The 27916-nt window shown below is 37.0% G+C and overlaps 1 protein-coding gene across 3 annotated transcripts in view; it reads right to left on the bottom strand.

Annotated features, from left to right (window-relative positions):
• Positions 1-27916, bottom strand: part of REV3L (REV3 like, DNA directed polymerase zeta catalytic subunit) — a 192311-nt gene that overhangs the window by 120738 nt on the left and 43657 nt on the right. For all 3 annotated transcript variants that reach the window (XM_060115376.1, XM_060115375.1, XM_060115377.1), the window contains 2 exons: positions 7664-7853; positions 2320-2394 (listed from right to left, as the gene is read on the bottom strand). In XM_060115376.1, the coding sequence (XP_059971359.1) occupies positions 2320-2394; positions 7664-7758 (170 nt within the window). In that variant the 5' untranslated portion in view covers positions 7759-7853. The remainder of the gene's footprint in view (positions 1-2319; positions 2395-7663; positions 7854-27916) is intronic.

Here is a 27916-nt window from a genome sequence, read left to right as displayed (position 1 = left end):
GAAGAGCTAAAATTCAACCCAAATTTTCTCTGACTTGACCCCTCACTCTTAACTATAGTGCTATTCTATTTATCCAGTAGATAGATGGTTTGATATACTGGTCAGGAGCTCTGGAGGAAAATTCAAGCTACTGATATATATTTGGAAGCCAAATGCATAAAGATTTTAAAAAATGGGAAAATATAAGACTGTAAAGTGAAGGGAACATATAGAGAGAAAAAAAATCAATGCCTAAGACAAAAGTCCAAGAAACAGCCACAATGTTAAAAGAGGAATCACAAAATGTTATAAATATGGATGACTAGAAAGGTATGAGGAAAACCAGAAAAGGTTTACATCAAAGCAGCCTTATTTTAAGGTACCTAAGCACTGACAAGTGGTCAAAAGGTAAGGACAAAGAGGTGTTAATTGGGTTTAACAACACTGAGGTCACTAATGAAGGCAATTTGAGTGAAATGGTTGAAGTAGAGCCTATATTGGAGTAAGTTAAGGAGTGAATGGGAGGTAAGACACTGAACACACAAAGTATAGATAAATTCTTCTGGGAGGGGACTTCCCTGGTGGCGCAGTGGTTGAGAATCCGCCTGCCAATGCAGGGGACACGGGTTTGATCCCTGGTCTGGGAAGATCCCACATGTTGTGGAGCAACTAAGCCCATGTGACACAACTACTGAGCCTGTGAGCCACAACTACTCAGCCTGCGAGCCACAACTACTGCCACAACTACTAGGCAAGCCTGCATGCCTAGAGCTCATGCTCTGCAACAAGAGAAGCCACCGCAATGAGAAGCCCATGCACTGCAAGTAAGAGTAGCCCCCACTCGCTACAACTACAGAAAAGCCCACACGCAGCAACAAAGACCCAACACAGGCCAAAAAAAAAAAAAAAAAAATCTTCTGGGAGAATAGCTGTAAGTATGAATGTCTTTGAGTATGAATGTGTGTATGTGTAAAATTAACAGAGTCTTATTAATATTTAAATGGTGTGGAAAGGCAGATGGGGATAACTGACAGATGGAAGCAAAGGTCAAAGAGGGTAGAATATGAGCTTTATAGGTAAGGGGGTAAATCTCTTCCACTGTAATAGGCAGTGAGAAGGACAGAATGGCTGTGAACAGATTTTAAGAATCTTTGATAGAAAATTAAGAGAGCTTTATTTTGATGGTTCTCAAACTTTTGGCCCCAGGACCCCTTTTCATTCTTAAAAATTACTGACAGCATCAAAGAGCTTTTGTTTGTGTGGCTTATATCCACTGACACTTACCAAATCAGGTTAAAACAGAAAATTTTAAGAAACTTATTTACTAATTTTAAAATAACAACAATAAACCCATTATATGTTAACATAAATAAGTGTTTTATATATTTAAAAAGCCTATATTTTCCAAAACAAAAACAATTTAGCGGGAAAAGAGGAATTGTTTTACATCTTTGCAAACCTCTGTTTTAATAGAAGACAGTTGGATTCTCACATCTGCTTCAGCTCAGTCTGTTCTGATATATTGTTTGGTTGAAGCATATGAAGAAAATCCAGACTTACACAGATAAATAATTGGAAAAAGGAAGAGTAACTGAATAGCCTTTTCAGGTAAACGTTGATCTTTGTTTCTACTACATGGAAATGCAATGGAGTGGTAGTTTCTTAAAGGTCAGCAATAATGTGGAATTTGAAACCATACCAATGAACTTTTTGTACTCTGTTATATTAAAATCTATTGGTCTACCTAACACTTGGAGTATTTTTACCCACGCATAATTTTCTAACATCATGCACTGGTCATTTGGAAAATATAGATCCACTAAGTTATATAAATCTTCTAAATGGTGATACAGTTCATTAAACAATATGGAAAAAATGTTAATAACATCACCTATCTCATCAGAAAAAATCTTTTAAGTACTGAAAAGTGGTTAAGTTCACAGTAGAAAGCTCTCCCACTCTGGCCTCACTCTCACATATTTCTCCTTGCTTTGAAACTGAAGAACGAATTTCTCTTGGTATTGAACATTTGGTCTGGCTAGCAGGGCACTAGGATTATTATACAAGGCAGCCAATCATCTCTCTTTATATACTTCTACAAACTCTCTAAATCTAAGACAGAAAAGAAGCAGTTGGGTGTAAAACAAGGTCCCTTCCCCTTAAAATATCCTTCCTAGAGTCCAAGCTATGACTCTCTCTCTTTACACATATATGTACATATTATGGTCTCTTTCTTTAATAATGCTACAAACTATACAGGCCTTTCTTCTAGATTTTTCTTTTTATTATTAAAATACTTAAGTGATAGTTATTCATTTTTTATTTCATTTAGCTTTGTACCTTTTCACCATTGCAGGGTTGTAAAGATAGATCTTCATAAAGTGTCTTTCCTTCTCATGATAACCATAAAAAGGCCTGAAATAAAAGAAAAAGACATTTCAATTTATTTTCATCAGAGATGAAATAATGCAACTTATTGCCCTAAATGGACTCAGCTGGCCTAATTCAGTCTTATTTACATTGAATATTACCAACCGCCCCCCACAAAACAAAAGAACCTCCACGACTTTTCAATTAAACCTACCACAAGGTTAACATATGACATTATAAAATCTTGTTACTTCTTTTAAAAAAGTTTAAAAATACCACTTAAAAAAAAAAACTAGGGACAAAAAGGAGCAGCAAACTATTTATACCTTAATTTCAATCATCATGGCTCTATTAAAAAGTGGCTCTTTACTCAGACCATGTATGAGAAGAACAGAGACCTTTCTGATACCTTTTCCCATTTCCCATTTTTTCTGTCAAAAACTAAAGCTGTTCATCAACAAAGTCCTTTAATTGACAGAATTTGTATCACTTTCCTTACTTGTCTCTGTTATTAATTTTACAAGTTCACTAAGCAGAGACAATTTACCTGTTATACATATGTACATATGTGTATGTGTGTATAAAACACACACTCAAATCGAAGGAAACCTGTGAAAACCGTGTAGACAGGAACTTAAGAGATTGAAAAGACGACGGCTTTACTAAGGACGCTATTTATGTTGAGGCTCGGTTCTTCTCAGGGTATCAGCTAGAGGGGGGAAAGGGAGAAGCAAAAATCTATGTAATAGGGAGAGAAACAAGTCCTCAATGCAAGAAGGAATAAGTTGGGCTATCATGTTATATCATCTCAGGAGGATCTGAAACTCTGATATACAGACTACCATTTTCAAAGATGATGTAATTAGAAACAATATATAAATAGGTCTGAATTTATAGACAAAATAAAAAGTATTTGCCTAGAGTTTGTCTGTAAATAGTGGTTGGTTAAATCTTTAGGTGGATAAACTCAATTTCTTTTCATTAAAAAGAAATGATGGGCACTAGATAGAACTTACCCTCATTAGGACACCATTTCTCTCTGTCATGTCTGACAGTGTAGTAGACCTCAAATACGGGAGTAAGTTGGCAACAGAGTCATTATTTGAGGTATATATTTTTTTTTTTTTTTTTTTTTTTTCTTTTTGCGGTACGCGGGCCTCTCACTGTTGTGGCCTCTCCCGTTGCGGAGCACAGGCTCCGGATGCGCAGGCCCAGCGGCCATGGCTCACGGGCCCAGCCGCTCCGCGGCATATGGGATCCTCCCAGACCGGGGCACGAACCCGCATCCCCTGCATCGGCAGGCGGACTCTTAACCACTGCGCCACCAGGGAGGCCCTATTTGAGGTATATTTAAACAACTTTTTTTTATATAAGCTATTTCAAGCCTTTAGGTCAGAACCATCTGTATGATAGCTGTAAAGCAATTTCTATTTTTTTTTAAAAAAAGGTCTAAAATGTTCTTTGTCTCATCCTTACCACTCACTCCAATCTTATCTCACACCCACTCTTCCTTTTTCCTCCAGCCATTCTAAACATTTCAGCCCCTTCTAACTTGATCCACTCTCAAGTAATTTACCATTCCCTCTGCCTGGAAAGTTCTGCCCTGAACCTTTGTATGGCTTACTTTCAGTCTTCATTCAGGTCTCTGCTTAAACTCACCTCCTCAGAAAGACCTACTCTGACATCACTCCCTATCCCCTACCCTTTACCTTTTTTTTTTTTTTTAAACAACACTTACCCTTTCCTGTCTAGTTTGATGCTGCTCACCCCATTTTTGTTGCCATGAAGGAAGGGGTGAAACACATTATATGAATGATCTCATTCTCTCTCACCAGCAAAATTCAATTCTTTATTCCTCCTGCTTTGGTATTTTTTCATACACATAAATATAACTCTCTGTCTAACGATAGGAGTTACACCTTTAGCCAGATAAATGGGAAAAAAAGAGAATTAAATCTGCACTGTTGTGGTCCACATTATCTTTGCTTTGTTTTTGCTAAAAATCTTTAGGTTTTTACAATTAGAATCTTATAAATTTCAAAAACTGAATACAAGACTATCAAATCCCTACAATTCTTTGTAAATCTAGGATTCTGCTTTTGTATCTATTGCTCCAAAATATAGCCTGGAAGTTCTATAAATTCAGTTTTCTGCTTCTTCTGTCCAAGAAAGTCTCTGTATAATTTAACCTGCAATCCTTACTTTCTGCTGTTGATGTTAGTTGATTTTGCCAAAAGAATTTCTCCACAGGGAGACTCTCTGGGAGAAAGAAATTAGAATGGAACAGAGTTCAAGAGTAGATATGTTTATATTTAAAAAATTGTATCTGATAATTTGAGTTAGTTTTTTAATATAACAATGAGAAGAAAAATGAGCCCAGATAGTGAAAAAAAAAACCTCAGTTAATTAATTTAGATGGATTAAGAATCTTTTCATAGAATATTTTCTAGAATCATGATAGCTAAGTGACAAGGAACCCCTGAAATGAGCCTAAGATCATGGTCCTCTCTCTTAGCCCAGCTTCAGTATAGTACACAGTCTAGGAAGACTGGAATTAAATTTGTTCAAGTTTTAATTTGATAGCTAGATGCAACTTGCCTACTTAAAGAAGTAGGTAATACTGAAGGAGTAAAGGAATCATAGAAGCTACAATGCATGGTAAGGGAAAAGGGGACCTATATAAGAAAAAAAACAGGAAACATTAGAATGGGAGAAAAAAGAGAATGGCAACCATAAATTAGACTGAACAGCTCATCTTTTGCTTCCAGGTCTCTAGATGTGTAACTCAACTAACTCTTAAAAATATGGCTATGCTTTTAACAAATGCCCACCAAACATATAGAAAGACTGGTGACTCATTATTCATTCCACTAGGCTGTTTGGAGATTCAACTTTGAAATGAGAATATGTATAGGAAAGTTCTGAGGAATCATTAAACATAAAAAAAATTAGAATATAAAGCTGATGATTATCTTTAACCTAACTGTTACTATCATAGGATGGGTGTGAACTTTTACCTCATTCATTTATTCAAACAAATAGTTATTGAGCCTTGTCTACTAAGTGCCCAACACCATACAAGGTGCAAGGGATATAACGATGGACAGACAAACATGGTCCTTTTTCTCATGGAACTTACAGGCTGGTGGGAGAAGCACGTAAGAGCTAATAAACAAAAAATTAAAATAATTGCAAACTATAGTAAAGTACTAAAGGAAACAAAGAATGGGCTAAGATACAGAATAGTAACAACCTATTTTAAAGAGGGAAGTCAGAAAAAACGTCTCTGGAGAGGTGAAGGACTTGAAGGACTGGAGAGCGGTAGGGCACTCAAGGGAAGGAAACTGCATGTACAAAGGTGGGAAAGAGCTCAGCACAGCCGAGGGACTGAAGGAAGACCAGTGTTTCTGGATGGAACACAGTGAGCAACGTTACAGAGGCAGGCAGGGGTCAGAAACTTAAAGTTTAATCTATAAACAATAGGAAGCCACTCAAGGATTTTAAATGATTTTAAAAGGATCCAATTTACAGCACAAGACAGGTACTTCTGCAGCTCTGGAGTGAGATAAGAACAGAAGAAGGAAATTCAATTAAAAGGATACTGTGGTGGTCCAGAAGAAAACCTGGATTAAGGTGGAAGAAGTAGACAGATTTAAGATGGATTTCATACAGATGTATTCATCTCATATGTTCCAGTACGAGCTCTAAATCTTTCCTGCCAGCCTGCTCTATCTGCACAGACTCAAAATTTTGTAGTCATCCCTGACTCCTCTCACAAACCTCATCCAATCAGACAGCAAATCTTGGGGACTCAACCCTCAGAATAGACCTAGAAGCTGACCACTTCTCACTACTCCCCTGCTACTACCCTAGTTCAAGCCACCATATTTTCTCACCCAGATTAATGAAACAAGAGTCCTAATGTTCTCCCTGTTTCAACTCTTATGCCTCTATGATCTGTTCTTCCCACAATTGCTAAAGGAACCCTTTCAAGTTTAAGTTAGATCCTGGCTGCTCAAAATCATGCAATAGCTCGGAGTAAAAGCCAAAGTCCTTAGAATAGCCTACTGCGGTGGTTTCTCAAACTTCAGTATGCATCAGGATCAGCAGAAAGGCTCACAAATTTCTGGGTCCCACCACCACAGTATCTGATTCATTAGATGTGGGGTGAGACCAAAGAATGTATTCTGACTAAGTTCTCAAGTGTGTTAGTCTGAGTCCTCCAAGAAGTAGATGTCAAAATGTGCAAGAAATTTGTTAGTGGGAACACCTGTGAGAGAATATGAGGATGAACTCTGGAGAGGGTGGGACAGCCACAAGACTTAGATACAGGTCTGATCTAAGTGAAGGAGAGAGGGACAGAGGGAAGATGAGTGGAAGTGTCTTTTATTGCAGTGTGATTCTAGTGAAAGTTCAGAAAGGCTGTCCCAGAGTTCCCAAGTGTCTCCCAGAAACAGGCCTGCCTTAGTAGCCTTGCTCTGCTTAGCCACTGGCTGGGAGTAGCCTACGGAAAGCAGCTTCAGTTTACACAGAATGACAGATGGATTTTAGTGCAGTAGCTGGGACCACTGTTCAATTATGCTCTTTGTATTTGGAGATCTGAGAGGTGCATTCTCATGGCTGTCAAACCAGGTAAAAGTGATTTTGGGGATCCGCTGGCCAACATGATCTCCTTCTCTCATAACTCTCTAACCTCATTTTGTCCACTCTCCTTTCCCTCCACTCCAGATACCTGGCCTCCATTTTGTTCCCACCTCCTCACCTTCAAGTCTTTGCTCAAATATCATTTACCGTGTCAATGACACCTTCCCTGATTACCCTATATAAAACTGCCACCAGTCTACTTCCCCACCCCATACTACTGATCCTTCTTACCTGTTCTACGTATTTTGTACTATAGCATTAATTATCATTTAATAAATAAATAAATTTATTTCATGTTCTATCTGTTGGGTATTTTCTGTTTTCCATTACTAGAATGTAACCTCCATGGGGGCAGGGACCTTTGTTTTGTTCACCAATATAAAAGGTGCTCAATAAATACTTGATGAATAAATTACATGAATTTCTACAGTTCTAGGAAGCAGAGAAATGGAAAAAGTTAAAACAAAAATGACTGTTAACCATCTATCTTTCATTGCAATAAAAATGGACTTTAAAAAGTTACAGTAAGAAATTCACCCTGGTTCCATTAGATTAGAAATAAAAGAAAAATGAACAGAGTATATTTGAATTGGATATGTTTTCTTTTAACTAGAACAGTAATATAAATACAGATAAATAGAAATTTAAAAAGATGTTATCATATACTTACATTCCTGATACTAATGACACTTTGAACACGTGCTGAGCAGTGGAAGATGGATTGCCTAAAGCCACATTAAGTGCTCTGTCGATACTGAATGCCATCTGAGAAAGATAGCTTTCTGGCTGCTGTCCATAACCATCATATGGCACATAGAGGTAAGGAAAGATGCCATGTAGATGAAGACATGTCTTCTGACCTAAAATGTAACACATTGTAAAGTTTAGACTTGAGATGCATTTTACAACCTTAACATTACAAAGCTCAGAATACAAGTCATTTAAATGGTCTAATGACAACTCAGCTTATCTGAGGGAAGGGTTGAAGAAACTAACCCATAGTTAAAGCCACCTGTATTGACTACATTTTACAACAGAACATTTAGAAGCATTTTATAAATATAAGCATTATAGTTTGATTTAAATAGTAGTTTTGGTGAAAATACGTTTGAATATTTCACCCTCACAATCTAACTACTTTTATGTACTTCACTGAACTGCCCTATAACAGCGGTCCCCAATCTTTTTGGTACCAGGGACCGGTTTCATAGAAGACAATTTTTCCACGGAATTGGCGGTGGTGGGTGGGGGGAATGGTTCAGGCAGTAATTCGAGCGATGGGGAGCAGCAGATTAAGCTTTGCTTGCTCACCTGCCACTCACCTCCTGCTATGCGGCCCGGTTCCTAACAGGCCACTGATTGGTAACCAGCCCACAGTCCAGGGGTTGGGGACCCTTGCCCTATAATACCACTTAACTCAGTGTTATGAAGCTTACAAAAGTTCACTGAAAGTTTACTAAATAAATCAACGAATGTGTCTGTCTTGGCATCCAGTGTGTGGAGTTTTGCTATTGGGGGGTGGGGGGAGGCGTGGGTTGGGAACGGTAAAAATGAAGTTTTGCTATTAGGGAAGAAAAATTAAAACAGACAAAAACAAATCAAAAGAAAACCCCTACAAATCAATTGTCTGTAATGGACTTCTGGATACTTACATTGCACATTTGATGGAGTGGGACAGGGGAGACACAAAGAGGGAAAAAAACAGCATGCACACTTTCCAGGAAGCCATTACATCAGGCAAGGTGCAGAAGGGGTAAATGGTGCTGATTTGCCAACAGACAATCCCGTATAGCCATGATAGAGAAAGTAATATCAGTAAGACCCCACAAAATAAGTGCTACAGAAACAGTAATGTATCCATGACAAGGTTAAGTAACAGCAGCAACAAAAAGCAGATGCATCATTATTCTCATGAATCTGGCAGGGCTGTATAAAGTGGTTCCTTTCCTCTGAACATTGTCCCTCATTCCCCTTGGGCACATGTCATTTGTCTAACTCAAACAGAGAGGAGAACAGCAGTGATGGAAGAACACATGCATTTTTCTCATGCTGTCACTTACTACTGCCCTGCCAACCAATCCTAGGGCTTCTCTCCCACCTCTTATCCCACTCTGTTCCACTGGCTTTTTCTTTTGGTAGAAAAGTATTTGTTTGATCACTATCCTATTTATAATTTAGGGTGATTTATGTAAAATACATAGAAAATAGTTCTATGTTCTGTTGATACTTGTATTTACACTTTTTACAGTGAATAACATCAGCTTGTCTTATTTTTAAGGTACAGCTATAACAGAATTAACAAATAAATCTGGAATAGTTATTATATAAAGTATAGCAAAACTGGAAAGGTCACATAATGGAATAAGATCTATGCCCTCCCGAGTACAGTATTCTCATTTGAGCTACCAACTCTGACGTTTTTGAAGAATTACAAATTGTGTTGCTGTTAGACCAATTTTAGTTTCTAATTTTATGTTACTTAATTTCAAAGGAATGAAAAAAAATATTTTCAGTTAAAAGCAAATTCTTTAACCATTCTGTTTTATTTCTAAATACGGCATGATACTACTTCCTGAATATTGCAGCTTTCAATTCTTCAAATAGAAAAAATTCAAATTGTAATGATGAGCGAGTCTTAAGAAAATATATTGATACTTTATCAATTTACTGATGATCTATTTGAATGCTTTTTAAACATCTCATGGAACAAGGTTATAACCATTACACTTCTGGATATAAACCACAATTTGGTTAAAAGTAACTGGCATGCTAAACTACGGGGTGAGGGAGGTGGGGAGACAGAAAAGTATCCCCTTTTTAAGTTGACAAATAAAATATAAGACCGGTGATTACAAAATTACTAGCATATTTCACAAGAAATATTGTAAGTTCTTAAGATATGAGTTTCACAGTCCATATCTTAAAAATGGAAATCTGGGTAAGCTTTATAAGAAATAATTACAAAATTTGATTTCTAATAGTTTCTTTATAGGCAGGATGTTCACAAAGTTCATAAAAAATTTTACCATATCCTCTTTTCACATCTCCTATGAAGTAGGGGCCAGAGAAATGATCTTTTTATTTATAGGCTTTGGAACAATAATTTGTGGTGTATGATTTAGAAAAAAAAAAGCAGAAATCATTTATTCAGCAGGCACTGGACTAAGTGCTTTATATATATTTATTTCTAAAACTTAGAACAACTTTGCAAGTAACACAAAGGTTAACTTTCCCAAAGTCACATACCTGTTAAGTAACTGAATCAGGATTTAAAAGCAGATCAACAAAATCTAAAACCAATGCTCTTTCCATTTTACCATTCTGGTTCAATGTTTTTAAGCAAGTAAATATTGGCTTCCTTTATCCTTAATTCCTCAGTTCTTATTTTGTACTATAAACACCTGTTTTCTTACCGGGCTCTCCCATTTGACTGCAAATTCTTGGGAGCTGGTGCTGTGTTTGAATGATAGTAATATCCCCAGGATCCAGCACAAAACACATTAATATGTGTTTAACAGATATTTATTGAACCACCAGCAAAACAGAATAGTTGCTTAAGGAGAAGGAATGGTGTGAAAGCCTAGAATATCTGAAAAAACAAATCTATGAAAACAGAGGGACTCTGATACAACTAAGGCACCACCATCAGGGTTACAGAAGGACATAAAGGATCTCCAGCTTATTGCACTTTCCTACACTGAATGACCCGACGTCCCATGCAAAGCTGTAGTCACTAAATCAAGACAGATGCACCTCCATCTAGTTCTCCAGTAGATGGGATAGCTCAGTGCTTTACTCACCACCCTCACTCAAGAACAATCTCCTGAAGAACCACCACAGCCTAAGGAATTCTTGGCAGAACCATAACAGCTCTATAATACAGAATAAGTGTCACAGAAATTATGAGAAACAAGATAAAAAAAGGAAACTCAAAAGTTAAAGAAAGAGAAATGTGTAAAAATGAACAAGAGTCAATTTCTTGTCTTTTGTCATTATAAAATTTGTGGTTCTGTCAGAGCGTTGCTTTATCTTGACAAGATACAGACCACTTTTATTTTTTCCCCTCCAACAACTCTATCCCACACAAATATGTGGAGCCATATAGATGTAAAGTCCCTCAGAGATAAACTAGTCTACCCTGACCCCCCTCACTCAGGATTATTTTCAGCTGTGAGAAAACACCCTAAAATCAGTGCTTGTAAGCATTAAATTAGTAGCTTCTCTCTCATAAAAGAAGTCCAGGTAGCTGGTTACGGACTCAGGTTTTTTCAACATCTATTTAGCGGCCTAGTGAAGAGGAACACTTGGCTTCAGCCTAGAGGCTTTTCTACTATACTCCAAAGAGTTCCACACACAGGATTCTTTTAAGAAACTTCTTATAAAATTAATAAAAGCTATGCTGTTTCAAAACCTTACTAAATGATTTGGGATCCTGGATATTACCTATTTCCAGGTAACGTGGATCCAAAGAAAGAAAATATCCCTACTTTCTGAATGTCCCCTATTATTGCCATGCGAAACTGAATTAAGGTAACAAATCCAGTAGGGATAAAGACTGTCATTGCGGGAATAAGCCTATGTACACAGGTTTCAAAAAATTTTTAAGAGTGTGAATTTTCCAATTTGACTGATGTCCTCTCATTCAGAAACTGCAACAAGGTTGTTTCACGAAAAATGCCACAGAACTCGTCACAGTATAACTGCTCGCTTTTAAAGACACTATAGCAAAACTGTGGAATTGGCTATTTTCCAACTGTGTGTAAGAAGGGCTTTTGTAACTAAGGTAGGTGCCTCTGTTAACAGCCAGTACTTGGGTTCTCTAAATCTAATCTTTCACATAACTTAGAATTACACTACATATTAAGTCCTCTGTATTCCAACATTTCTTATATTGTTTTCTCACGTGTTCTTCTACATTTTAAGTGCCCAGATTTGGGCTCTGAATTAATTGTGCTTCTAAAACCTTGTTATAGTTTATCTGTAGCAAAATTACTTTTGCTTTTGTGGATCCATTTTCAATAAACAGACTAACATGTGCCATTCCCCTAATTCCGGGGTCTGCAAATTTTCTTCTGTAAAGTGGCAGATAGTAAATACTTCAGGCTTTCTGGACTATACTGTCTCTGACAACTACTTAACTCTGTTGTTGTAGTCTAAAAGCAGTCATAGACAGTACTTAAGTGAATGGGCATGGCTGTGTTCCAATAAAACTTCACTTACAAAAACAGGCAACAGGAGGGATTTTGTCCATGGATAGTAATTTGCCAAACCCTGATCTAACTGATTAGACTTCCTTGTCAACCAGAACAGGAAAATTTAACAGCGTCTTCTTTTTTCTTTCTTTTTTTAAAAAAACAAGCTGATTTGTAATCACAATCAAAATCATGCTGACCTAAGAGTATCTTAGGAGACTGAATAAGAAACGCTCATTTTGTAATTTGCAAACCCCATCTCCCAAATCTCAATCTACACAAGATTTTAAACAAAACTCTACAGAGCTATCAAACAAACAAACAAACAAAAAAAAAAACTTGGTTATGTGAACAGGAATATCTGTACTTATGAAATTTTTCATATTTTCTTCTTCATGGAACATCTCTTTTTAAGTTTTATATTACTATCGTTAACTCAATGTTTCCCTTCAGTTTTTCTTTTTCCATCCCCACAAAACCCACAAAATGAATCAAGCAAAACTCCTCATAGTCACAGTTTGAAAGCAAGTGTTATGTCACCTATTCTCGTTTTAAAAAGTCTTAAAGATGTACTCTTAGCCCTAGAAATTACATTTTTTCAGAATTTACGCTAAGGAAAAAATTAAGAATGTACATACAGGTTTAGATATTAAGATGCTAAGAGAGTATAACTAATAATAGTAAAAAATTAAAGATAATAAACTTCCCCAAGATTAAGTAATTATGGCATATCTGTATCTCAGAACAAATCTATGGCTCTCATACCAAATCCTGCTAGCCACTTGTTTTTGTAAGTCAAGTTTTATTGGAATACACCCATTTAGAATGGTCTATGGCTGCTTTTGCTACAGGAAGAGTTGAATAGCTGTGACAGAGACCTTCTAGCCCCTCAAAGTTTCAAAAATGTACTATGTGGCCCTATAGAGAAAAAGTCTGCTAACCTCAGCAACAGGTGGTATTGACGTGTATTTCCTAGCATAAGATGTTTATGACATATCTATTTCTGGTGATGTTCAGATTTAATTCAGTTATGAAACTATATATAATACATTAAATCAGATAATGGGTGATTTCATTTTTTTGTTGTTGCTTATATATATTTTCTAAATATTATACAATTTGTGTAAAAGAAAGGCAGGAGGGAAGAAGTCACCTACTTCTCAATGCCCAGAAATTAAAAACAAAATAAAACAAAAACTAAGTATAAACACTAACTTTATAAAGGGCACATGTATATAACTTCCTGTTGAATAGTTTCTCTTCATTTTCTCCTTTCATTCATAAATAATGTTTTGGGGTCTCACATACATTCATGCCATTTTTTTTTTAATTTTATTTATTTATTTTGGCTGTGTTGGATCTCGTTGCTGCCCTCGGGCTTTCTATAGTTGCGGGAGCAGGGGTTTCTCACTGCAGTGGCTTCTCTTGTTGTTCAGCATGGGCTCTAGGCACGCCGGCTCAGTAGTTGTGGCTCACGGGCTTAGTTGCTCCGCGGTATGTGGGATCTTCCCGGATCAGGGCTTGAACCCATGTCCTCTGCATTGGCAGGCAGATTCTTAACCACTGCACCACCAGGGAAGCCCGATGCCATTTTATTTCTTCAACTAAGGTATACAGAACTTTATTTAGAATCATTGGCTTTAAGTTACTAATCCTACATTACTAACAGCTATATCCCTCAAACACCAGATGTTTCAAAGGCCTATTTTATTTATACGTCTGCCTAATATATCTTTGTATTCTCAGTGCTGAACATGGTTGGTTCTGTCGTTCATACATGTAGGCATAAATTCTCTATTCATCAAATAATTTGTGGAAGCCCAATGTTCAGTGCTAATGTTCGGTGCTAGGCCACAGGCTGCTCATAATCACAGCCCTGGATCTCATGGACTTGACATTCTACTTGGCGATAAAGATGAGTAAACAGGCCATTAAAGTATGGTAATTCTATATCCAGAAGTATCTAACTCAGTTTGTGAGAATATAAGAAGGCTTCCCTGAGGAAGCAATAAAAGAGCAAAGTGAGAAAGAATACTGCAGTATGTACAGATATCTGAAAGCAAACAAGAACATGACATGGTCTGGAAATGGGAAAAAGGCAATTAGGATGGAGCAAGGAATGCAATGGAGAGAAGGGCAAAGTGTGTGTGTGTGTGTGTGTGTGTCTGTGTGGACTCTGTGACCTATTTGGATTTGCATTTTATAAAGTTCCCTTTTGGACACATTGTGGAGAAGCTGGGGACAGAACTATAATGGGAAGATCTGTTTTGGAGGCTGTTGGAATAATTCAGGCAGGAGATGTCAGTAGAGATACAGAAAACCTAAACCGAAAGATTTAGGGCACAGAACTGAAAGGTAACTTACTGTAATTTGAAGATAGGGTAAAGGAGAAAAAATAAAAAATGACCCACATTTTTGGTTTAGGCAACTAGATAAATGGGAATGTCATTCAAAGAAAACTGAGAAAGAAGAATATGTTGATTTCTGTTTTGAACTTGAGGAATTTTACATGTCTGTAGAAATTCCAAATGAAGATTTATGTTAAGCAAAATTAGATACAGATGAGGAGCTTAAGACAGAGATCTGGGATACAGAAGAAGACAGATTTGAGAGTATGAGCAACAACTGGGTAAGAATGTTCAGGGAAAACAGACAAGAGAAGGAGTGTAAGCCAGAAACTTGAGGAATACTAATATTTAAGGGAGGAATAGAGGATTTTGATTTATGTGGGGTGTGAGAGAATCAGCCCCTGAAAGGGCTGCCTGGCAAAAAAGGGAGGTAATAGTCAGTGAATAGTTGAGAATGTAACTATGTTAGCCGTGGAACCAGAGTTCCAAAGGTCCAGTAGAAATGTATAAGAGAAAGGCAAGCAATGAGAGGCTGGGTCAGAGACTGGAAGCAGAATGATAAAAATATACAAGAATGGGAAGAGGCACTTCCAGAATGGCAGAGGAAGGACCTTGGAAAACCAGCTTGTCCATAAAAGCAACAAGAATACTGGCAAATACTGTCAAAGGAAAAGACAACCTACTCAATGGGAGAAAATACTTGCAAATGATATGACAGATAAGGGGTTAATGTCCAAAATATATAAATAGCTCATACAACTCAACATCAAAAACACAAACAACCCAATTTAAAAATGGGCAGAAGACCTGAACAGACATTTTTCCAAAGAGGAAGTGCAGATGGCCAACAGGAACATGAAAAGATGCTCAACACTGCATCTTTTAGCTCAACACTGCTAATCATTCACACCTGTCAGAATGGCTATCATAAAAAGAACACAAATAACAAATGTTGGTGAGGATGTGGAGAAAAGGAAACCCTCATACACTGTTGGTGGAAATGTAAATTGGTACAGCCACTGAGGAAAACAGTATGGAAGTTTCTCAAAAAAACTGAAAACAGAACTACCATATGACCCAGCAATTCCACTCCTGGGTATATAGCCAAAGAAAATGAAAACACTGATTCAAAAAGATATATGCACCCCAATGTTCAGAGCAGCATTATTTATAACTGCCAAGATACAGAAGCATCCTAAGTGTTCATCAACAGATGAATGGATAAAGAAGCTGTGCAATATGCATACACACACACACAGAATACTACTCAGCCATAAAAAAGAATGAAATTTTGCCATTTGCAACAACAGGGATGGACTTGGAGGGTATTATGCTAAGTGAAATAAGTCAGACAGAGAAAGACAAATATTTTATGATGATCACTTACATGTGGAATCTAAAAAAATTCAACAAACTAGTGAATACAACAAAAAAGAAAGACTCACAGATATAGAGAACAAACTAGTAGTTACCAGTAGGGAGAGGGAAGGGAGGAGGGGCAATATAGGGGTAGAGGATTAAGAGATACAAACTATTATGTATAAAAGAAGCTACAAGGATATATTTTACAACACAGGGAATATAGCCAATATTTTATAATAACTATAAATGGAGTACAACATTTAAAAATTATAAACCACTATATTGTACACCTGTAACATATAATATTGTACATCAACTATACTTCAAGAAAAAAAAATTTTTAAAGAATACTGCAGGGCTTCCCTGGTGGCACAGTGGTTGAGAGTCCGCCTGCCGATGCAGGGGACACGGGTTCGTGCCCCGGTCCGGGAAGATCCCACATGCCGCAGAGTGGCTGGGCCTGTGAGCCATGGCCACTGAGCCTGCGCGTCCAGAGCCTGTGCTCTGCGACAGAAGAGGCCACAACAGTGAGAGGCCCGTGTACCGCAAAAAAAAAAAAAAAAAAAAAAAAAAAATTGAGTCTACTAGAAAATTTGCCTGCTTTTATTTTTTCTCCCTATAAATATTACTTTTCAAATGCTAATGAAGATTCATAATGTCCTCCTATCTCCTCCTACTTGCAAGGGGCTAGAAGGGACTGAATTAAGGACCACCTTTCCATATTAAACAGCAGTAAAATAACCAACAGCAAAATATAACATATAAATTCTTTTATGATTAACATGTCAAAAAACTGATGAAATGATGTGCCCAAAGTTCATATGTAATTTAGTTTGCAATTGTTATCATAGAAAGGAAATGAGTAATTACCTTTACTTTCACTGCGATTGTGAGCCTCAGTTTGGATACTATTTCACACACCATGGTATACCATCAAACTTTTAGCCTTAAAAAATTAAACTGTTAACAGTGGTTTCAAGCTAGAATCTCCAAGAAAATGTGTACCTTTCAGACTAAATTTCATTTAAAAAACTAGCGCTTATTAACCTTTGCTAAAAATAAAATTCTGACTTGTAAAACAAACGTTGTTTTAGTTTCGGACGTTTTAGCCACAATGGTCACACATATTAATCTTTGTGGTATTTTGACTAAAAGTTTAAGTAATCCAAGGTCTTGCAGTAAAATTAATAATCTGATTACAATTTGAAAATTCAACTCAGATGATTTAAAGCAATATTAATAGCTAATCAAAATAAACCTAAACCGTCCAGTCAAATTTGTATATAAATGCCTGAATTTTGTTTCAAAGGCACATAAATAAAATGTTACAAATAATTAAATTATGCAAATCTAGTAAGTTGCTCAACCATACTTTATGGTAGCTAAACAATCAAGGACCTTAAAAGTTTACCTATCTAAAAGAAAGTAAAAAGACAACTTAAGAAATAAAAGAAAGTATTTAGAAATCATATTTTATAAGGGACTTGTAACTAGAATAAACACTTACAACAAGAAAAAAGACAAATAACCCAGTTTTTAAATGGGCGAAGGATCTGAATAGACATTTCTACAAGAAAACATAAAAATGGCCAATAAGTACATATAAGATGCTCAACATCAGTAGCCATCAGTGAAATGCAAATCAAAACCACAATTAAATATGACTTTACACCCACTAGGATGGCTACAATCAAAAAGTCAGACAATAACAAGTGTTATGGAGAAACTGGAAACCTCATACACTGCTGGTGGAAATGTTAAATGCTGTGGTTGGTTTGGAAAGTAGACTGGCGTTCTTCAAAAGTTTAAACAGAGTTACCATATGACCAGCAATACCACTCCTATACACATGCCCAAGATAAATGAAAATACACATCCACACAAAAATCTGCACATAAATGCTCATAGCAGCATTATTCGTAACAGCCAGAAGGTAGTAATAACCCAAATGTTCATCAACTGATGAATGAAGAAATATAGTGTGGCATCTATACAATGGAATATTTATTCAGCCATAAAAACGAATGAACTGATAAATGCTACATGGATGAACCTTAAAAACCTTATACTAAGTTAAAGAAGCCAAACACACAAAAAATCAAATATTGTATGATTCCGTTTACATGAAATGTCTAAAATACATAAACTTACAGGAACAGAAAGGTTACTAGAGGTTTTAAGGACTGATGGTGCTGGGTGGAGTAATGACTGCTACTGGATATGGTGTTTCTTTTTAGAGTGACAGAAATGTTCTAAAACTGATTGTGGTGATGGTTACAGTTACACAACTCTGTGAATATACTCAAAAACACTGAATTGTACACTTTAAATAGGTAAACTGTATGGTATGTGAACAACATCTGAATAAAGCTATTATATATAATTATATATATAATTGAAGTACAGTTGATTTACGAAATTGTGTTATTATATATATTTTTAAACCTATCCATACTCATTGTTTTCTTTAGAGGTCTCTAATGAGAAGATTTAATTTTTAATATACCATTAGAGTCAATGCATTCATTAAAATGAATTAGTGGAGTTGCATCACAGAAATAAATTATGAAAAAAATGAGAAATACAAGCATTAGCCACTAAAACCACTTATACATCTTTATCTCCATATAATGATGCACTAAGTATAGTACTGAATCCAGAATCACATTAAGATATTTTGTCAAATTATAGAGAGATGTTCCACTTAAACTGATCATTACCCAAACAGATAAAGAAATTAAGGTTCCACTTAAACTGATCATTACCCAAACAGATAAAGAAATTAAGGATCAAGAAAGAGCTGTCAATGTAAGAAAGTTTTTTATCAGACAACAAAAACTAAATGACAACAAAACTGAACTACTACACTGTATTTTTTTTCTTTTTCATCTTTATTGGAGTATAATTGTTTTACAATGGTGTGTTGGTTTCTGCTTTATAACAAAGTGAATCAGCTATACATATACATATATCCCCATATCCCCTCCTTCTTGCGTCTCCCTCCCAGCCTCCCTATCCCAGCCCTCTAGGTGGTCATAAAGCACCGAGCTGAACTCCTGGTGCTATGCGGCTGCTTCCCACTAGCTATCTATTTTACATTTGGTAGTATATATAAGTCCATGCCACTCTTTCACTTCATCCCAGCTTACCCCTCCCCCTCCCCGTGTCCTCTAGTCCATTCTCTACATCTGCGTCTTTATTCCTGTCCTGACCCTAGGTTCTTCAGAACCATTTTTTTTTTTTAGATTCCATATATATGTGTTAGCATACAGTATTTGTTTTTCTCTTTCTGACTGACTTCACTCTGTATGACAGACTCTAGGTCCATCCACCTCACTACAAATAACTCAATTTTGTTTCATTTTATGGCTGAGTAATATTCCATTGTATATATGTGCCACATCTTCTTTATCCATTCATCTGTCAGTGGACACTTATGTTGCTTCCATGTCCTGGTTATTGTAAATAGAGCTGCAGTGAACATTGTGGTACTTGACTCTATTTGAATTATGGTTTTCTCAGCGTATATGCCCAGTAGTGGGATTGCTGGGTCATAGAGTAGTTCTAGTTTAAGTTTTTTAAGGAACTTCCATACTGTTCTCCATAGTGGCTGTATCAATTTACATTCCCACCAACACTGCAAGAGGGTTCCCTTTTCTCCACACCCTCTCCAGCATTTATTGTTTCTAGATTTTTTGATGGTGGCCATTCTGACTGGTGTGAGGTGATACCTCATTGTAGTTTTGACTTGCATTTCTCTAATGATTAATGATGTTGAGCATTCTTTCATGTGTTTGTTGGCAATCTGTATATCTTCTTTGGAGAAATGTCTATTTAGGCCTTCTGCCCATTTTTGGATTGGGTTGTTTGTTTTTTTGATATTGAGCTGCATGAGCTGCCTGTAAATTTTGCAGATTAATCCTTTGCCAGTTGCTTCACTTGTAAATATTTTCTCCCATTCTGAGGGCTGTCTTTTCGTCTTGTTTATGGTTTCCTTTGCTGTGCAAAAGCTTTTAAGTTTCATTAGGTCCCATTTGTTTGTTTTTATTTCCATTACTCTAGGATGTGGGTCAAAAAGGATCTTGCTGTGAGGTATGTCATAGAGTGTTCTGCCTATATTTTCCTCTAAGAGTTTGATAGTGTCTGGCCTTACATTTAGGTCTTTAATCCATTTTGAGTTTCTGTATGGTGTTAGGGAGTGTCCTAATTTCATTCTTTTACATGTAGCTGTCCAGTTTTCCCAGCACCACTATTGAAGAGGCTGTCTTTTCTCCATTGTATATTCTTGCCTCCTTTATCAAAAATAAGGTGACCATATGTGCGTGGGTTTATCTCTGGGCTTTCTATCTTGTTCCATTGATCTATATTTCTGTTTTTGTACCAGTACCATACTGTCTTGATGACTGTAGCTTTGTAGTATAGTCTGAAGTCAGGGAGCTTGATTCCTCCAGCTCCATTTTTCTTTCTCAAGATTGCTTTGGCTACTCAGAGTCTTTCGTGTTTCCATACAAATTGTGAAATTTTTTGTCCAGTTCTGTGAAAAATGCCATTGGTAGCTTGATAGGGATTGCATTGAACCTGTAGATTGCTTTGGGTAGTATAGTCATTTTCACAATGTTGATTCTTCCAATCCAAGAACATGGTATATCTCTCCATCTGTTTGTATCATCTTTTTAATTTCTTTCATTAGTGTCTTATAGTTTTCTGCATACAGGTCTTTTGTCTCCTTAGGTAGGCTTATTCCTGGGTATTTTATTCTTTTTGTTGCAATGGTAAATAGGAGTGTTTCCTTAATTTCTCTTTCAGATTTTTCATCTTTAGTATTTAGGAATGCAAGAGATTTCTGTGCATTAATTTTGTACCCTGCTACTTTACCAAATACATTGATTAGCTCTAGTAGTTTTCTGGTACTACACTGTATTTAATATTTGCTCTCTCAAAAGGCAGAAGCAGCACAGCCTTCTCCCACTCCTCAACCCCTGCTCCCCCAAATACCCTACAACTTTTGTATATGAATTAAAAGGAAGTTTTCTAAGGACTATGTTTAGTTATTTAAGAGTACCGAACTGATATGGCCAGTTAGTTCTACTAAGCATACAGTTGGTCACACGGGGGCCCGAATTAAGCAGAGTTATAAATCATGAAAATTGGGAGTCCAAAATTTTGGGCAGAAACATATTGCCAAACCTATCAAAAACAATGCAAACCAGAGTCAGTGGAGTGACATCTTCAAAGTATTAAAAGGAAAAACTGAATTTGTGGTTGCTTTAGAGTTTGCAGCATACATTTAAATCTAATCTACATCCACTGTCAAATAACACTATACGGACTGCACTTCACAGGTAGTACAAGTACTTTATAACGGTATTCCAAGTTTTTAATAATAGTATTCCAGATTCTTCCCTTTTCCCTTATAACATTGCTATCATTCATTTCACTTCTCCAAAACCTGTAATTACTCAATACATTGCTTCTATTATTATTTTGAACCAATCTATTATGTCAATTAAGAACAAGAAAAAAAATAAGAAAACAAAAGTTTTATTTTACTTTCACTTGGTCTTCTCTGATGCTCTTCCTTTCTAAACATTTCACTCTACTCTCTTCTTGCTTGCATGGTTTGTGAAGAAGTCCAATGTAATTCTTCACAATTTGAAAATGTTATGCCTAAGACTAGATTTGGCATTTATCATATTTGGTGTCTTCTGAGCTTCCTGGACTGGTGGTTTGGTCTCTGTCATTAATTTTGGAAAATTCTCAGCCCATTACTTCAAATATTTCTTTTGTTCCTTCCTCTATTTTCCTTCTGATGAGTCCATCAAAGGCATTCTTCATTTCCATTACAGTGCTTTTGATTTCTAGTATTTCCCTTTGATGCTTTCTTAGAGTTTCCATCTCTCTGCTTGCATTATGAATCTGTTTTTACATGTTATCCACTTTTCCAATTAGAGCCCCTAGTATATTAATCAGTTTAATTTTAAATTCCCAGTCTGACAATTCTAAAATCCCTGCCAAATTTGACTAGGAGTTAGCCTATATTTACTGTAGCTACAGGTATCAGAGGCTAAAATTTCCTCTAATGTCCTTATATTTGTCTCTCCTGTTGTCTTGAGCTTCCCAAGAAACTCCTTAAATAAAGTGCAAGCCTTGTAGTTTTTCCATCTGTAATCCTCTGTTACTATACAGGAACCCCGTTAACGTGGTGGTAAGATATAAGGGGAAGGAAAAATGTTCTGTAACCTTATGGTTAGGTCTGAGTCTTTTAGTGGCCCTGTGTTCCTGGCTGTGGCCTTCGCAAGTGTCTCTCGGCCTTTTCTCCCCTCTTAGATGAGGCAACAAGGCTAGAGGGAGCTGAAGCTGGGTATTTCCCTTTCCCCAAGTTGATTAGGCTCTGCTAGTTTCCCGCTTTGAGCAGGGGGAGAACAGAATGCTCTGAGCATATTTCAAAATGGTTACTATTCCACTCCCTCTGCCGGAAGCATAAAGGGATTTCCCCCCCAGTCTCTGCTGTGAGAACCTGGTAGAGCTCGTAGTAGAAAAACTCATAGAAGTGTGGGACCCCTTCCTTAAAACTGAGCACCCAGGAATTTTTAACTCTCAAGCTAATCCACACTCACCTTCTGGAAGTTCATCAGTTACAGTTTAAGTTTTCCTACCAGTTCCTGGCTCCATCAGCTTCTGCTCCTGGTAAGCTGTGATTCTCTGTATTTGTCTCTCTAGTTTCCAGGGTATTGGTTTGCTCTGTGACCTCAACTCTCTTATGGATCTAAGCAGAGTTACTGATTTTTAGATCGTTCAACTTTGTTCTTGTGAGGACAAGAGTGACAACTTCTAATTTTTTCATGTCGGAGTGGAAACCAGAATTCTTATGTCTTTTGATATGTTCCCATCACTACCTGAACACATTCTTATTTTCTGGAACAGTAAGATATTCCAGGCTCATCTTGCACATTCTCTGCCCCAGCCATGCAATCAGCTCTCTCTCAAAGGTACATTTAGTGAGAACGTTATTTAGAAATCGAGATCTGGATGTAAAGTGTGTTCATTACTATTGCTTTGGGGGTGCCTTTAATTCCAGAACCTCTAAGCAAACAGAGCTAGGAAATTTATATATTTATACAGATATACACACCGCTATATTTATTTCTCTTTCTTCCTTCCCTCCTTTCTTTCTCTCTCTCTCTCTCTCCCACCCAATCTACTGACCTACTTACCTATCTTTCTCTCTATATAGTAAAAACTGAGTGCATACTGGTACCTCCAACTCCAGCCTAATACCCCAGAGACATTCTAGTTGTTCCCATTTCCATGTTTCTCTCTTGTCCAACAGTGTGAAACCTGGCTACCATTTTCCTAAATATATTTACTTGTCTGCATAAACTTAGAAAACATAAAAAGTAGTTTTAGAATTACTAACCACTTCCACTGAGAAAGGCATATCTACTAACTAGAAATCAGTTATTTGTTTACTGCTCTTTTCTGGGAGGAATGGGGGACGAGTCATAAAATTTCCATTTGGTGAAATGCACAGGCACTGTGCCTTGATTAATTTTGACAAACGTGTATCTTCATCAAGTTATGGAACATTTCCCATTTTCATCACCCCCAAAATTCCCTTGTGCTGCTTTTCAGTCAATCCCTACCTCCTCTGAGGCAATCACTGTTCTGATTTTTCACAAGTTTTGTCCAGCACCTCATAAAAATGAAATCACATGGTACATATCCCTTTTGTGCCTGATTTCTTTTGCCCAGCACAGTGATTTTGATGTTCACCCATGATATCACATGTATCAGTAGTTCATTCCTTTTTATTGCTCCATAGTAACTCCTTGTATGGGTATATCTCAGTTTGTTTACCCATTTAACATATGAAACAAGAGATTCAGAGTGCCTAAAGTCATACATTTAACTGACTGAGAAGAAGTTCAAGGACCTCAGAACCCGAAGAACTCTAAGCTCTTGATTCTTAGTCTAGTGTTCTTTTCACTTTACCAAAGCACCACTTCAAACAAGTTAAAAAAAACAAAAACAAAAACTCCAGGGACATTTTTTTTTTTTTTTTTGCTGTACGCGGGCCTCTCACTGCTGTGGCCTCTCCCGTTGCGGAGCACAGGCTCCGGACGCACAGGCTCAGCGGCCATGGCTCACGGGCCCAGCCGCTCCGCCGCATGTGGGATCCTCCCAGACCAGGGCACGAACCCGTGTCCCCTGCATTGGCAGGCGGACTCTCAACCACTGCGCCACCAGGGAAGCCCCAAGGACATATTTTTTATCAAATGAAATTAGTGATTAAAAGGAAGTACCTATTCACAGTTAACAACATTGATGTTTCTTCCATAATCCTAACTCCGTCCTAATCTTTACTTCTGCCAATGCTGACTGCAAATTTATCTGGCGTTTGTCAAATACCTCCTATATTAATAACCTATATTCTGTCCTAAATGAAAATAATTTATATGTTCACCAATTTCTCCTATTTAATTTTATCAATTGCCAAGAGGAGTACTCTCCTAATTCTAGCATTTCTAGACAATTTTTAGCCTTCCAAGTCTCTTCTCAAATCTGTCAAATCATCCATTTCTAATCTCCTATTTAGAAAATGTACCAATCTGTCTCTCTTTAAAACATATCATAGGGACTTCCCTGGTGGTCCAGTGGTTAAGAATCCACCTTCCAATGCAGGGGACGCGGGTTCAATCTCTGGTCAGGGAACTAAGATCCCACATGCTGCAGGGCAATTAAACCCGTGTGTCACAACTACTGAGCCCACGCACCTCAAACAGAGAGCCCAGTGCACAAACGGCAGAGCCCACACGCTCTGGAGCCCGTGCGCCTCAACTAGAGAGCCCACACGCTGCAACTAGAGAGAAGCCTGTGTGCTGCAACGAAGAGCCCGTGTGCCTCAACGAAAGATCCCACAGGCCACAACGAAAGATCCTACATGCCGCAACGAAGATCCGGCATGCCGCAACTAAGACCTGACACAGCCCAAAATAAAATAAAGTACATAAAATTTTTGAAAAAATCCAACCTCTAGAAAACAAAACAAAAAAAGAAATGCTCATTTAAATAAATAAACATATCATAAAAGACAGTTCTTCAATCCATAATCTTTAAGCTCCTTCTCAGACCACAATTAACTTTGTTATTCTGATTTAAGAATCAATATTTTTCTGTACTATCAAATGCTACTACTTTCCCCTCTTGATGAAGGTCTATGGTGACACAATTCAAGGTGGCCCTAAGTCATCACCGTAGACTGAAGGGCCAAACACTGAGAATGAGATTGCCATTTGGTTGGACTGTCCCACCACCTCCCCCACTGCCCCAAACATACATAACCTGCCTCTTGGCCCAATCTAGATGAATTTCCAGAAGTGGAAGTAACTGGAAGAATTTAATGTCTCTTCCTTAAAGTCTATGAAAGAATCTACTGGTCCATTATATCCGATGTTAACCCCACTGTAAGGTTCCCCCTAATAGGTTTCCAAAGCTCTCAGGTATTTCAAACCAACATCCACCTCACGAGAACATGGTGAAATATAAAGTGTACCTTTAAGTGCTGAGCAGCTGAAGATACTATATTAATTTGAAATGCTCCAATGAGTCAGTGGTGTTATAATCCTAGTTCTCCTAACATGAGAACAGATTAACTTTAGACTTAATTTATCTATCACATACCTGATGACCCAAGAACATAGTCTATAACACAAATGAGGTAGATGAGACCAACTGACTTATCCTATTTCATTTATAAGCCACAATCCTCAGTTCGTAAGTTATGCGAGATAAAAAGCTAATTATTATTCTGAGTGAAGAAAATTAGAAGTTTAAGATACGATCAGAGTACTGATTAGAATTCTATAACAAAACTTCCCAATTGACATTCACTAGATCAAGGACAAATGATGGTTTGATTATTAACAGTTATGGCACAAAAACAGACAAATGGATCAATGGAACAGGACAGAGCCCAGAAATAGACACACCTACTGTCAATTAACCTTCATCAAAGGAGGCAAGAATATACAATGGGAAAAAGGCAGTTTCTTCAGCAAGTGGTGTTGGGAGAATTGGACAGCTGCATGTAAATCAATGAAGCTAGAACACACCCTCACACCATACACAAAAATAAACTCAACATGGCTTAAAGACTTAAATATAAGACAAGACATCATAAAACTCCTAGAAGAGAACATAGGCAAAACATTCTCTGATGTAACTGTCTCAATGTTTTCTTAGGTCAGTCTCCCAAGGCAACAGAAATAAAAGCAAAAAACCCAAATGGGATCTAATCAAACTTACAAGCTTTTGCACAGCAAAGGAAACCATAAACAAAAAGACAACCTATGGAATGGGAGAAAATATTTGCAAACAATGCAACGGACAAGGGCTTAAATTTCCAAAATATACAAACAGCTCACACAACTCAACAATCAAAAAACAAATAACCCAATCAAAAAACGGGCAGAAGACCTAAATAGACATTTCTCCAAAGACACACAGATGGCCAACAGGCACATGAAAAGATGCTCAACATTGCTAATTATTAGAGAAATGCAAATCAAAACTACAATGAGATACAACCTCACACCAGTCAGAATGGCCATCATTAAATAAGCCTACAAATAACAAATGCTGGAGAAAAAGAACCCTCCTAAATGGTTGGTGGGAATGTAAGTTGGTGCAGCCACTATGGAACACAGTAGGGAGGTTCCTCAAGAAACTAAAAAAAAGAGTTGCCATATGATCCAGCAATCCCACTCCTGGGCATATACCCAGACTAAACGATAATTCAAAGATACACACACCCCTATATTCATAGCAGCACTACTGACAAAAGCCAAGACATAGAAACAACATAAATATCCATCAACAGTTGAATGGATAGGAGATATGGGGGGGGGGGGTGTATGTGTGTACACACACATACACACACACAATGGAATACTAGTTGGCCATAAAAAAGAATGAAGTAATGCCATTTGCAGCAACATGGATGGACTTAGAGATTATCATATTAAGTGAAGAAAGTCAGAAAAAGACAAATACTGTATGATATCACTTATACGTGGAATCTAAAATATGACACAAATGAACTTATCTACGAAACAGAAACAGACTCGCAGACACAGAGAACAGACTTGTGGTTGCCAAGGGGGCGGGGGGTGGGGAAGGGATGGAGTGGGAGTTTGGGGTTAGCAGATGCAAACTAGTATATACAGAATGGACAAACAACAAGGTCCTACTGTATAGCACAGGGTACTATACTTAATATCCTGTGATAAACCATAACAGAAAAGAATATAAAAAAGAATGTATGTGTGTATATATATATATATATCTAAATCACTTTGCTGTACAGCAGAAATTAACACAACATTGTAAATCAACTATACTTCAATTAAAAAAAAGAATGCAGGTAGAACAAAGAAACAGTAATTAAAAGCATTAAATAAATTTAGAAATTGGCATATTAAAGTTACCCTTACAAAGTTCACAAAGAAAATCTCTTTTTAAAATATTTCCTGTATCTCTTAAAATATCTCTTTATCTCTAGTAATGCTATTGCCTTAAAATTTACTTTGTCTTATATTGGAATAGTAAGCTTTCTTTTGGTTAGTGTTGCATGATACACTTTTTCCATATTTTTACCTGTGCTTTATATTTAAACTTTGTATCATGTAAGGAGCATATATATGGATTTTGTTTTGTTGTATACACTCTAGCAATCTCTGTGTCTTCACCGGAGTATTTACCTCATTTACATTTAATGTATTTACTAATAAATTTAGGTATAAATCTACTAAAAATTTTTTTTAATAAAATATTTTCTAGCCTAGTTGTTCTAAAGAAATTAGAGCAATACACGAACAATTGACCATACATTTTTTCTGAACACCTAGTATCCAAAAGGCTTTGTATATTCATTGTGGATTTTAAAATGAATTAAATACAGTCTCTTGCCTTTAAAGAGCTAGGGACGGAGGTGGGGCACCAAGTTACATGATAAGACATAAC

Source organism: Mesoplodon densirostris, chromosome 12 (assembly GCF_025265405.1).
Source record: "Mesoplodon densirostris isolate mMesDen1 chromosome 12, mMesDen1 primary haplotype, whole genome shotgun sequence".
In the NCBI taxonomy this organism is placed as follows: Eukaryota; Metazoa; Chordata; class Mammalia; order Artiodactyla; family Ziphiidae; genus Mesoplodon; species Mesoplodon densirostris.
Note: the sequence above shows the minus strand (reverse complement) of the source record. Positions and strands in the feature narration are given on the sequence as shown.